Source organism: Hypanus sabinus, chromosome 5 (assembly GCF_030144855.1).
Source record: "Hypanus sabinus isolate sHypSab1 chromosome 5, sHypSab1.hap1, whole genome shotgun sequence".
In the NCBI taxonomy this organism is placed as follows: domain Eukaryota; kingdom Metazoa; phylum Chordata; class Chondrichthyes; order Myliobatiformes; family Dasyatidae; genus Hypanus; species Hypanus sabinus.
In genome coordinates, this window is record NC_082710.1 from 22,086,226 (window position 1) to 22,100,185 (window position 13,960).

At 39.7% G+C, this 13,960-nt stretch overlaps 1 protein-coding gene across 1 annotated transcript in view; it reads left to right on the top strand.

Annotated features, from left to right (window-relative positions):
• man2a1 (mannosidase, alpha, class 2A, member 1) overlaps nt 1–13,960 on the top strand; it is a 102,487-nt gene that overhangs the window by 70,912 nt on the left and 17,615 nt on the right. The window contains exons 16-17 of the mRNA XM_059969506.1: nt 6,589–6,703; nt 10,559–10,692. Coding sequence (XP_059825489.1) covers nt 6,589–6,703; nt 10,559–10,692 — 249 coding nt within the window. The remainder of the gene's footprint in view (nt 1–6,588; nt 6,704–10,558; nt 10,693–13,960) is intronic.

Consider the following 13,960-nt stretch of genomic DNA (forward strand, 5'->3'; position numbering starts at 1 on the left):
CGGGACAAAAGAATGGCAGATGAACTTAATAGGTATTTTGCATCAGTTTTTACTGTGGAAATGCCTAGCAGTATGCCAGAAATTCAAGAGTGTCAGTGTAGGAGTGAGTGTAGTTGCAATTACAAAAGAGAAGGTGCCTGGGAAGCTGAAAGATCTGAAGGTAGATGAGTCACTTGGACCAGATGGACTGTATCCCAGGGTTCTGAAAAAGGTATCTGAAGAGATTGTGGAGGCATTAGTTATGATCCTTCAAGTATCACTAGATTCTGCAATGATTCTGGAGGACTGGAAAATTGTAAATGTCACCCCACTCTTTAAGAAGGGAGGGAGGCAGAGAAAAAATAAATTATAGGCTAGCTGGTCTGATTTCAGTGTTTGGAAAGATGTTGAAGTCCATTATTAAGGATGAGATTTTGGGGTACTTGGAGGTACATGATAAAATAAGCCAAAGACAGCATGGTTTGGTGAGGGGAAATCTATTCTGACAAATTGGTTGTAATTCTTTGAGGAAATAACAAACAGGACAAAGGAGGGTCAGTGGATGTTGATTACTTGGATTTTCAGAAGGCCTTTGACAAGACGCCACTCATGAGGCTGCTGAACAAGATGAGAGCCCAAGGTATTTACAGAAAAGATAATGGATACTAGATTGGCTGACTGGCAGGATGCAAAGAGTGGCAATACAGTGGGCCTTTTTTGGTTGCATACCAGTGACTAGTGGAGTTCTGCAGGGGTTGATGTTGGGATCCCTTATTTTCATGTTATATTGTATGTCAATGTTTTGAATGATGGAATTGATGGTCTTATGACCAAGTTTGTGGATGATAAGAAGATAGATGGGGGAGTAGGTGGTGCTGAAGAAACAGAGTCTGCAGAAGGACTGAGACAGATTGGGAGAATGGGGAAAGAAGTGGCAGATGGAATATTGTGTTGGGAAATGTATGGTCATGCACTTTGATAGAAGAAATAAAAGCATAGACTATTTTGTAAATGGGGAGGAAATTCAAAAATCAGAGGTGCAAAGGGACTTGGGAGCATGCAGCTTCCCTAATGGTTAACTTGTAGGGCAAATGCAATGTTAACTTAATTTTGAAAGGACTAGAATATAAAAGCAAGGATGCAATGTGGAGACTTTATAAGACATTGGTCAGGCTGCATTTGGAGTATTGTGAACAATTTTGGGGGCTCCTTATATAAGAAAAGATATGCAGGCATATCCAGAGGAGCTTCACAAGAATGATTCTGGGAATGAAAGTGTTAACATATGAGGGACATTTGGTGGGTCTTGGCCTGTACTTGCTGGAGTTTAGAAGAATTGGTGGGGGGGAGGAATCTCACTGAAACTTGGCAAATATTGAATGGCTTAGACAGAATGTATGTGTGGAGGATGTTTCCTATTGTGGGTGAGTCTAGGACTATAAGGCACAGCCTCAGAATAGAGGATATCGATTTAGAACAGAAATGGAGAGGAATTTCTTTAGCTAGAAGGTGGTGAATCTGTGTAATTCATTGCCGCTGATGGCTGTGGAGGTCAAGTCATTGAGTATATTTAAAGTGGAGGTTGATAGGATCTTGATTAGTCAGGGCATCAAACGTTATGAGGAGAAGGCAGCAGAATGCGATTGAGATGGATAATAAATCAGCTATGATGGAATAGTAGAGCAGGCTCGATGGGCCGAATGGACTAATTCTTCTCATATGTCTTATGGGATGATATAACTGGTAAAAGAAAATACGATACTAGATCTGTTAGTTACTAATTCCGACACGTGACAACACACTTGTAGGCACTTCAGCTGGCAAAATATATTCTTTCTTTTTAAGAGGTGAGCTCTGAAGGCAATGCTCCAGGCCACTCAGCAAAAAAATCATTCCTTTTAAGAAGCTACTGCTCATATCTTCCCCTCAGCAGGAAAATACTTTGTCTCCCACATCAGGAATCCAAACATAGATACTCTGAACAGCCATTGTATCTTCTAGCATCAGCTTTGTCTGGAAATTTACATTGTAGGCTTGGTGATTCAGTGAACCATGTAGTCTATTTTGTGTGCACAAGTTCTTTAAAAGAGCTTTTTGAGATTGTAGCTAGTGTAGCAATAGACCACTACCTTGCACAGCTGTACCCTAGTCTAAAATGAAAAATGTAGCCATCGTTGCAGTCCCTTGTTTAAGTGCTATACATTATCCCTGGGTGGCAGCTGGATATAGACTAGAATCTGCCATGGTTAGATTGGTTTAGCCCCTGGCATACTTTCAGATGTTGCATCCTGGTTCTGTATCCATTTTGAACAGTGACAATTGCTGTGATCTGGATTGGTATTAAGTGGGCCCAGCCCAGAATCTGATAAACACCAAAGAGGTTTAGTCTCACCTTGGCTCTGCAATCCTCCTGATCCCAACATAATGCTCAATGTATGTGTGCTGTCTTTACGACAGTTATTTAGTTTATAATATTTCCGCTTAGTAATTCATTCGATAGTATTTTCTAGTTAGAATTAGAAGTGTTTAAAGTATATTCATTGCATGTAAAATATATCGGCATGCGATGACGTCACATCTGGTTTCGCCGCGTCTTGTGGGAAAATACCGGTTTGAAATGAGCGCGAGGGTGGGGGCTTACCACGAGGCAGACCCGAGCAGAAGTTGTTTTGCAGGCATGAGAAATCACAGTGAGAGCAACGCTTTTTCACCATATGTTAATGTGAAGAGTGAACAGTAAATGGTTAATCTTACTGCGATCTGGTTCTTATTAACTGTGGTTTATCTCGACGTTAAATTCAGCGTTCGTTACACGCGAAGGAGAACGTTACAGTGAAAAAGCGACATTATCAGGTGTTTCAAGTGCTGCAATGTCAGCTCGATCCAGCATCAAGTCGACGTCGCCCAGCGACAAGGGCGGTAAACCGACATCAAGTAAGTCCACCCAGGCAAGAGCCAAGGCAGAAGCCGCCAAGGTGCGACTGTGCCAGACAAGAAGCAGTTTTGAAAATGCTGCAGGCCATCAGAGAAGCCGAAATCCAGAAAGAACAGGCCATCAGAGAAGCCGAAATCCAGAAAGAACAGGCCATCAGAGAAGCCGAAATCCAGAAAGAAAAGGCTGCCAGAGAAGCCGAAAGGGCCGCCAGAGAAGCCGAAAGGGCCGCCAGAAAGGCAGAAGCCGCCAAGGTGCGACTGCGTTACGCCAGACAAGAAGCAGTTTTGAAAATGAAACAGGCCGCCGGAGAAGCCGAAAGGGCCGCCAGAGAAGCCGAAATCCAGAAAGAAAAGGCTGCCAGAGAAGCCGAAAGGGCCGCCAGAAAGGCAGAAGCCGCCAAGGTGCGACTGCGTTACGCCAGACAAGAAGCAGTTTTGAAAATGAAACTGGCCACCAGAGAAGCCGAAATCCAGAAAGAAAAGGCTGCCAGAGAAGCCGAAATCCAGAAAGAAAAGGCTGCCAGAGAAGCCGAAAGGGCCGCCAGAGAAGCCGAGATCCAGAAAGAAAAGGCTGCCAGAGAAGCCGAAATCCAGAAAGAAAGGGCCGCCAGAGAAGCCGAAATCCAGAAAGAAAAGGCTGCCAGAGAAGCCGAAAGGGCCGCCAGAGAAGCCGAAATCCAGAAGGAAAAGGCCGCCAGACAAAGGAAAGCGGCCGCCCGAGAAGCCGAAACCCAGTTGGAAATGGCAAAAATATCGACAGAGTTGCAAGTGCTGCAGCTAGAAAGAGAAGAAGAAGCTGCCATGGCGGAAGCAGAGTACATAGAAGAAGCTGAAGGGTCGCGTGATCTGACCGAAGCAAGATCTACTTTAGAAAGGACCAGACTGGAACGCACAAGCGACTATGTACAATCTCAAATAGACAGGCAGTCTCCCCTCCCCTCTCCATACGTATTCGATAACTTCCCCAGCTACGAGGAACCTCAGAGAGTCACGATTGCATCACATCCATACGAGGAAGGAAATTTACCCTCACGGCTCCGTGATGAAGTCAAGAATGAAAGAACCGACAACGCTCCTTCACCCCCACAACAGGACGGCGGGGAGGGAGAGGTTCACTCCAGGACAACAATTGTCAGCTCGAACTGTACAGAAGTTTGCGGTCAAACTCAGTCAAGCCGTTCTTGTTCCAAGATCTGCCTCACTGAGGTGTACCCTAAAGAAGCACAACAAGACATTACCAAGCGTAAAGTAACCGACGAGACGCTAGGTCAGTCAGTTTTCGTTCAAACCAAGCACGGAAACAAACTTGCACAATCAGCTCAAGATACCATTTCTTTAAAACCCAAAGACACCAAGGTCTTCAGAGCTGAAGCAAATAATGGGGTTACCCCATTGCCTTTCAGAGAACCACGCCAGCGCTCACCAGATAACAAAGAGCAGGCAGTCAAACGGTTCACGTCCTTACGGAAAACCCGGAAAAGGAAACCTGAGATGCAGCAACGCACCCGATTGGCCCACGAGGTACTGTGCACCCTAATGGCAGAGGTCACAGCCATTATAAACGCACAATCATTCCTACCTGTGTCTTCTGACCCAGAAAACCCCTTTATACTTTCGCCATCAACGCTCCTTACGCAGAAGGCAGGAGCACCTCCTCCACCAGGAGACTTCTCAGACAAGGATTTGTACACAAAGCAATGGAGACAAGTCCAGGCTCTGGCAAATCAGTTCTGGCCTCGCTGGAGACAAAAATATCTACCTTTGTTGCAACAGAGACAAAAGTGGACAGAACCCCACAGGAATCTTCAAGTTGGAGACTTAGTCCTGCTCAGGGACAAGCAAATCGCCCGCAACAGCTGGCCAACGGCCAGAATCACTGCTACATTCCCTAGCGGGGATGGACATGTCAGGAAGATCGAATTGAAGACTACCGACCAAGGCGATGTGAAAATTTACCAAGGGCCAGTTACAGAAGTTATTCTACTTCTACCCAATGACTGATTAAGAGACTAAGTTTTGTACTCTGCTCATTGTGACCTTACGAAGGTCAAGCGGGGAGTGTGCTGTCTTTACGACAGTTATTTAGTTTATAATATTTCCGCTTAGTAATTCATTCGATAGTATTTTCTAGTTAGAATTAGAAGTGTTTAAAGTATATTCATTGCATGTAAAATATATCGGCATGCGATGACGTCACATCCGGTTTCGCCGCGTCTTGTGGGAAAATACCGGTTTGAAATGAGCGCGAGGGTGGGGGCTTACCACGAGGCAGACCCGAGCAGAAGTTGTTTTGCAGGCATGAGAAATCACAGTGAGAGCAACGCTTTTTCACCATATGTTAATGTGAAGAGTGAACAGTAAATGGTTAATCTTACTGCGATCTGGTTCTTATTAACTGTGGTTTATCTCGACGTTAAATTCGGCGTTCGTTACACGCGAAGGAGAACGTTACAGTATGTGATATCACCGGGTGTTTTTTCTTTAAAAAATTGCAAACGAGCTGGCAGTAATATTGCCCCAAAAACTTTGTTTAATGGGAACATCCACATACCATATCAATGAAATACAGGATTGCTAATTTGTCTTTTGGATGACTTTGGTATCCTATCGGACAGGGAGAGAAGAAAGAGAATAAGTAAGAAAAAGTGTAATTATATAAAAAGTAAAAAGGCAATAATGAGCTAAACATATAATTGGTAAGGGATTTAGTTTAAGTGTCAATGACTACAGAAAGATTAAAAATAAAGAGTTCTTTCAGATCCAAAGCTATTAATTTTATTATCAAAGCTAGAAATGCCTTCTACAAAGATGTGTTTCTAGATTTCTATTTGGTATTTTCTTATATTGCTACTTCCAGTTGACTTTCCCCCTTATTCCAGCTCTGACGCTGCTTGTTCTTAATTTCTGCTTATCCAACTCACACATTAAATACATTTCTCTTCAAAGATGCTGCCTGACCAATTAAGCATTTTTACAAATCCATGTCTTGCATTCAGAGTTAATGTTTACTGGTAATAATCCATGTATGATTTATGCAATATTAGTTTATAAAGGTTTTGAATTATTTCTCTGAGGTAACTTAACTCACTTTGCTACTTTGAACATATGCCTTTTGTATTGGTTTATATGTCTCTGATCATTTAAAAGTAGCTCAAAGATCCATGGCATCAGTGACCTTTTAAATATTCAGAAGGGCTATCTGGGGTTAAAAGATATGCCTGTTCAGGATTTGATTGTTATTTTTTTTTGGTTGAAAATGTCTCCCAGGCAAAAAAAAACCTTCCATACCCATACTTATGAAAAGTCTAAATGTTGTATGCATTTATAATAAATAGTTTAAAAGTTGTGTCTTGAATTCAAGAGTCTTAATCACTTATTTTATTTGCATGCTCTAATTTTATTAACGTTTTGGATGTCAAGTTAGAAGATGATAGCTGCTGGAAAATAAATATTATCTGTATTGATTCCTCCTGTCTTTGAATAATTCTTCCAAGTATTTTTCATGCTATTATGTTACTATTATTTTACAGTCCTCCATTAAGTTCCAGTGTAGAATAAATATGTTTGGATAGCATTAAATAAAATGTTTTTTTCAAAATTCTGATATGTTTTGGACTATATTTTAGAAATACCTTGGAATTTACTAACAGGAATTACTTGAACTTCCTCTTATAGCCATATACTTCTTCAGAGCCTCCTATTTTGAGAATATTGCGTGGTCCACTTTTCTCAGAGGTCATGTGCATCTACCAGCACTTCACACATTCTGTGCGGCTTAGCAATGTGTATGGTAGGAACAAACATAATTTTATTATATTTATACTTGTATTGATAAATATATTTTCTAAAAATACTCAGATTAAGTTAAGTGACTTGTGATGTCTTGCAAATTCTTTATTGTCTTGTGTCAGAAAGATGAATTAAATTATTTTCAGCAAAAGCAGGATAATCTGACATGCAATACATTCTTCATTATAATTACAGTAACATAAAGAATCTTTTAGGTTAAAAAGTTGTAATGTAATTTTATTGAAAATGACACGGGCTAATTTGAAGCAGATTTTGAATGCATAATTACAGAAAGGTAACTTGCATGTTTTCCGAGAATTGTTACTTAAAATTAGAAAATACTTTCTCACTGGTAATTAGAACTCAATATCTAAACGAAGAATTCTTCTTCTTTTCCCAGTATACGGTGTTGATTCGGGATAGGTTCTTGATTAGTAAGAGCATCAAAGCTCACAGGGAGAAGGGAAGAGAATGGTGTTAAGAGGGATAGTGAATCAGGCATGATGGAATGGTGGAGAAGACTCAATGACTCTGTTCCCAATTCTTAAGGTTTTATGAAATTCTCAATCATCTTCATTGTGCCAGTACAGCCTTACTTTGACTGAATTGAGGATATTTGAAGATAAAGATCTCAGACTTGGCACATGGCTCATTGGCTACTGAGCAACAGTGATCTCTGCCCTCCTTTATTCTTCCGACACCTACACAACCTATAACAGGTCCCTCAAGGAACTGAAAGATATTACCAAAGCAGGCTGTGTATCGTCTTCCAGTTTCACTGGAAAAAAGAGCAAACTAAAGTCCCAGGCCAGCATTCCTAGAATTATAGCTCTTAGTATTCATTTGGTTTCATTGGGAAAAGCCTAAGTAAAATTGCCAGAAAAGACATTCTATTCTGAACTCCACTATATGATCATTCCTCCAGTGTATGCACTCCACTGTGATAGCAGCAACTCCTGTTGATGAGCTCCCTCTCCATCTAAGCTTCTTCTTTTAAAATAGTGCAATAGGAGTACTTCATGCCCTTTTGAAAATCTGTGAAGGAGCTTGAGTTCCACCCAAAGGAAACAAAGTATTCTCTTATCCTCAAAAAAAAATCACAATTAGGCCCAGTACCATATAATAAAATTACTGAATTGGAATCATTATACTTGCAGAACATGATCCAGAGACGTGAGTTTGCGTATTCTGACAGCTAAGGAATTTAGATTATAATAATTAAATCAATCTGAAATTTAAAAACAATAGGTTGCATGAGTTTAGACAACTATGAAACTACCCCATGGGCTCCCCCTTATTCCTCAGGGAAGCAAATCTATAGTTCTTTATCCTGATCTGTCAATGCAAACTGCTCCTCGGTTCATCATTGAACATGAATGAATAATTGCTGGCATTGCCAGCAACTTTCACATCACATAAGCAAATAAATGAAAAAATGCATTAGGAAAAACACTAGTAATGAGAAATACAGGCTGTTGCACAGCTGTTTAGAAATAGAAAATGTAGTAGATAATCTTGTCTGCAATATGATAAAAATATTACATTTCTTCACACGCTACACTAAATCATACCAAATCAACACTATGCTACTATGATTGAATCCCCAGGCACCAACTAAATAATTTCTTGCAGCACTATCAACCATCTGAAGAAAACTGGACCTTGGTATTAATTATAAATTTTTTCATGAGTAACTCTGACACAGTATCTGAAAATGAGCGTGTCTTTCCCCCTTTCTGTCTCCATAATGCGCTTTCCATTGACCATCATATTAAATCCCAGAGCTCCTTTTAAATTTTGCAGGCCATCTGGATATTCCACCCTTTCAAATGGCTTCTCTTTGCCAAAAATCCCACCAACAGCTGCTGCCTTGATGCAGAAAACCAGTTGGATCTCAGATGCATTTGGCAATTATTTGTCTTGGCAATCATCCATCTGATCTGTGCAACCTAACAAACTTGCATTTAAAAATTCTTAATTCCTTAATATTGTCTCTTGTTGCTGAATCCTGCTTTTTCTCTTCAGGTATTTCCCGGGATGTTTGTTTTCATAACCTTATAGAATCGTAGAAAAATACAGCACAGAAATGGGTCTCATCAATCCAACTTATTCATGCCTACCACATTGCTTATCTACACTAATCCCATGTGGCTGCATGAGGCCTGGATTCTTCCATGTTATTTCTTTCCAAGTACCTGACTAAATGCCTTCTAAATGCTGTAATTGTATCTGCTTCCACTGCCTCCTCTAGTACCTCATTCCAGATACACTATCATCTTTGTGGAAGAACTTAACCTTGAGATCTCAGAATCAGAATCAGATTTATTACCAACGGCATATGTCATAAAATTTCTTAACCTTATGGCAGCAGTACAATGAACTACATGATAAATAAACAGAGGAAAAAAACTGAATCGCTAAGTGTATGCTTTTTGACTTTTATATCTCCTTCCCGATAGTAACAGTGTAAAAAGGGCATGTCCAGGGTGGTGGGTTCCTTAATGATGGATGCTGCCTTCCTAAGGCACTGCTCCTTGAAGATGTCTCTTAAATTTCTCCTCAGTTCACTTCTGGACTCTCCTGCCCTGGGAAAAAGATTCTGACTATTTATCCTGCCTGAGTCAATTAAAATTCTATAAATCTCCATAAGGTCACCCCTTTGCCTTCTACATTGCAGTGAGAATAAAGCCGACCTATCTAATCTTTCTTCAATCCAGCAACATCCTGGGAAATTTCTTCTGCATTCTCTCTATTACTTACTGCATACTCCTGTAGAGTGGTGACCAGAGCTGTAAACCATGCTCTTAAGTGCGGTCCAACTGAGGTTTTGCACATTGTCCTTTACTCAGAAAGAGTCAAGCAGGCTTTGATTAGTCTGCATTGGGTTGATTGGAAATGCCTTGATGCCAAATCCCAAGATCTTCTCCTATATAGATTTTCTAGTTTTTGCAACCAGTGCAAATATAAAATGATTATGTATACAGTAAAGCATAATTTATTTTATATTAATTGAGATACAGTACAGTGAGGAATAGGTTTTCTGGCCCTTTGAGCCATGCTACCCAGGAATCCCCTGATTTAATCCTAGCCCAATCCAGAACAATTTACAATGATCAATTAACCTACCAACTGGTATGTCTTTGGACTGTGGGAGGAAGCCAGAGTGTCTGGAGGATGCCCACACGGTTATGGGGAGAGCGTACAAACTCCTTTCAGGTAGCAGTGTGAATTGAACCTAGTTCACCTGCACTGTAAAGTGTTATGCTAACCACTACACTACTGTGACATCCAATTATCCCTATTATTGTAAAATGCTTTGAAAAAAAGAAATGAAGAGTGGAAGTAACACAATATGCTGGAAGAGCTCAACAAATCAAGCAGCATCTATGGGAAGAAAGAAATTGCTGATGTTTCAGGTTGAAAACCTATATTTGGACTCAATGAGTTCTTCATGCAGATTGTTTATTGTCAAAATTCCAGCATCTACAGACTTGTGCCTCCTGAAAATTAGGAATTACTGGAGAAATCATAGTGTACATTATGAACTGAAAAGCCACTTGTCCCAGATGCTTTGAAAGTGCACTTGTATATTTACATACAGAGTAATACTCTGCATATATGTTTCTGTACTCTTGGAAAAAATTGGCTTCATAATTATTAAGCTTTTCATTAAATGCTAAAAATAACAATATCTTCTAAAGGGTAATATAGCAAGTATGTATGCATGTAAGATTGCATCTATAAGGAACAATTTTGTGTGTATAATGAATAAACTACAGTCAAGCAATAGAAAGTGACAAACACAGTTTTCTGGAAAAGAAATATATTTAATTCTGCTTACTTTTTTTGAACACAGGGGTTGAAGGGCTGTCACTGGAAATCTCTAATATTGTTGATATCAGGCATGAAATGAATCAAGAAATTGCTATGAGGCTGACTACAGATGTCAAAAGCAACAATGAATTCTACACTGACCTAAATGATTTCCAGGTACTTATTTTATTTGAAATATATGCAAAACTGAACCAGTTTTTAAGGGCATTATTGTAATAGTTAACCTTAAATATCACTTGGTCTGATTCTGGAATTGACATGGTGGAATTTATTTACATTTTCTTCTGCCTGTCTTTCAATTTCTTTGTAAGTGTAAACTGTTGGTGGAACTTGTGGTCTAATGTCATTGAAATGAGCAATTGTTTTTACCCACTTTAGTTTTCACTTGGAGCTTGTGTAGATTTAGAAAATGCTGATGAATGATGCAAGTCATGAATAATATTTCCATATGCAACAATGATAGAAAGACAACAGTGCAACACATTGTTGAATTATTTAATTTTCAGCAAATAAGGCAATTTATCATATAATGCAAGTGTGGTATCCTGGTTTTCTTTTACATTCTTTTGGCCCATGCCTGATAACTTAGAAAATTTGGAACACCAGATAATGGTTTGAAAAGCAAAAACCCAACTGTAAATAAACTGACAACTGAAGAAGTAGCACACGGCTAAACAAATAACATTGGATAAGGCCAATGACCAAGGTAAAAAATAAGGCAAATTTTTATTTTTGTTGAGCTTGATTCTAGCCTGAGCCTATTGTCCTATACTGGAAAATAATTAATTACAACAAGAATTTAATTTGTTGTAAGCTGAATCACAATTTAGAAGAATCTCAGATTGCTATAAATCATCTCACCTGCAGTAACTCTTTGAATAAAGAGTATAAATTATTTGATTCTGCTATTTTAATTTTCCTTTCCCATATCATTTATGAAACTTTCTTTTGAGTCTGGGTTTACCAGTCTTTCAGATCATGAATGCACACTGTGGAAAGTAGAAGTATTACCTGGATCTACTGTGAGTAGTATGGTGGTCCATGGAATAGCACTGCTTTCATATTTGGCCACCTCCCTGGCAACTCAATAGCCATAATATGTAGATTAGTTTGAACTGAAACCAGAATGCACATTTAAGTTATTGGGATCAAGATATTGCACAGATTGTTTGGAGATGTCAAAGGTGTTGATTAATTGATCCAAGAGTTAAGATTCATAATTTTTCTGTTGGGACCTTGGGATGAGAAGTTAAGGTACACATCAGCCTGAAGACAAAAGAGACTGCAGATGCTGGAATCTTGAGCAAAAAAAAACAGAACTCTGGAGGAACTCAGAGGAAGAACATCATCTCAGATTCTGCTTGGGTAGCTTACAATCCAAAGATATGAACACTGACTTTTCCAATTTCAGGTAACCCACACCTCGGGTGTTCTCCCACACGCACTCACCTGTCTACTTAGTTTCCTTCTCCCTTTGTTCACCTTTGCCATCTCCTCCCCACAACTGGTGCCATCCAGCCTTCATCCCCTCCTCACCTGGTCCCTACCTGCCTATATCTCACTACCACCCTTGTAGTGCTACATACTGATAATATTTTCCCTTCCCTCTAAGTCTAGATGCAGGGTTTAGACTGAAAATGTTGACTTACACCTTCTGCCTCACAAATGCTGCTTTACCTGCTGAGCTTTGCCTGCATTGTTTTTTGTAACACATCAACTGATTGCAAATCTGACTCCAGGGATTGAGAGCAAATCCATTCTTGTATTGTGCTGGACCTGTTGACTCATGCCAGGAAAAAAAAAACAACTTTACTTATCTCTCTACCTAAAATATCACTTAAAAAAGAAATAGGACAATGGGTTTTTGAAAAAAGAGCAGAAAGTGCTGGAAAGCCTCAGCCAATGGGGCAGCATCTGTGGAAGGAGAAGCAGTTAACGTTTCATGTTCGGGATCCTTCATCAGAAGTGTGGGAAGTAGATTAGATTTCCATCTACTATGAATTTACATTTAAGTATAAACAGGTTTTCCTATTAATGAACTTGAAGCATTAATCTCACTTCCTTTTTCTATAGATGATACCAGAACTTTATTGTAGTTCCAACTTTTTTCTGTTTATAGATAAAATGCAAGCATATGGAGAGCAAAGCCTAGCAAACAGATAGAAAAAAAAGAGTATTGTATGTGCTTAGGATTTTTTAAAGATGGTAACACAGCCTTCCGGCCCAACAGGTGCACACCACCTAATTATACCCATGTAACTAATTAACCTACTAACCCATACATCTTTGGAACATGGGAGGAAGTACATGCTGTCTTGAGGGAAACATGCAAACTCCTTACAACAGTGACAAGAATTGAACCCTGATCGCTGGTGCTGTAATAGCGTTATGCTGATTGCTATACTACCATGCTGCCCAACTTGCCTTTAACAAGTTTGAAGTGGTCATTGCCATTGTACAGGAATCAGATCTGGAGCTGCTGGAATTTGCATTGTATTTCACACATAAAGTTAGGAGAAATCTGTTAGGCAACTTTTTTTCATGCAGAGGGTGGTGAGTACATGGATCAAACTGCCAGAAGAAATGATTGAGGTAGTTACAGTAGTGTCATTTAAGAAGCATTTAGGTAGGTACATGGAAGGGTGGGGCTTAGAGATATACAGGTCAAACACAGGAAATTTGGACTAGCTTGCTTAGAAAGGACTTGTTGGGCCAAAGGGCCTGTATTGATGTTGCATTGTTCTGACTGTTGCCCATTTAATACCTGCCGATTCACAGAGTAATACAACTCAGGTATCGACCCTTTGACCTATATCCTGCATAAGAGGAGAGCACATGCTTGAAACTTATTCTGATCAAAGATGTAGGAACAAGAGAGCTTGAATGTTTTTTCCAAAGCTACAGTCAAAAATATTAATGAAGGAAGTAGAGGAGAGTCGCTCTGTGTGCAAATGATATTCTGAGGTCTTCTAAGCAGTGAGGCCATATAACTGTTGTACGTTATGCCAGGAATCAAGCCCCAATAGCTTACACAAAAAACAACAAAGTGCTGCAAGGAAAGGACCTCAGACAAATTGTGTTTTCAAATATCATGTCCCACCAATTGCACTACTAGTTTCAGACATTGCTCAAAGCATTACACAGCCAGACACACTAGCCAAATGGAATTCATATCTGTCACTTCACATGTTACACTTAACACTATTCCAAGTTAACACTAAGGTCTCACAGTTACACTCTGCCAAATACACAACCAAGTGGGGAGAATTCTGTCAGAATCCTGATGTGTGTTCTAAGTGTTAGAAACGATTTCTGCATTGTGTCCAACTTGAAACGGTCTGGGTTGGGTAAAACTAGGTAGATCTCAAACTTTCTATTGAAACTAAGTAATACAACTGTTGCCATATGAAACACTATAGAAGTA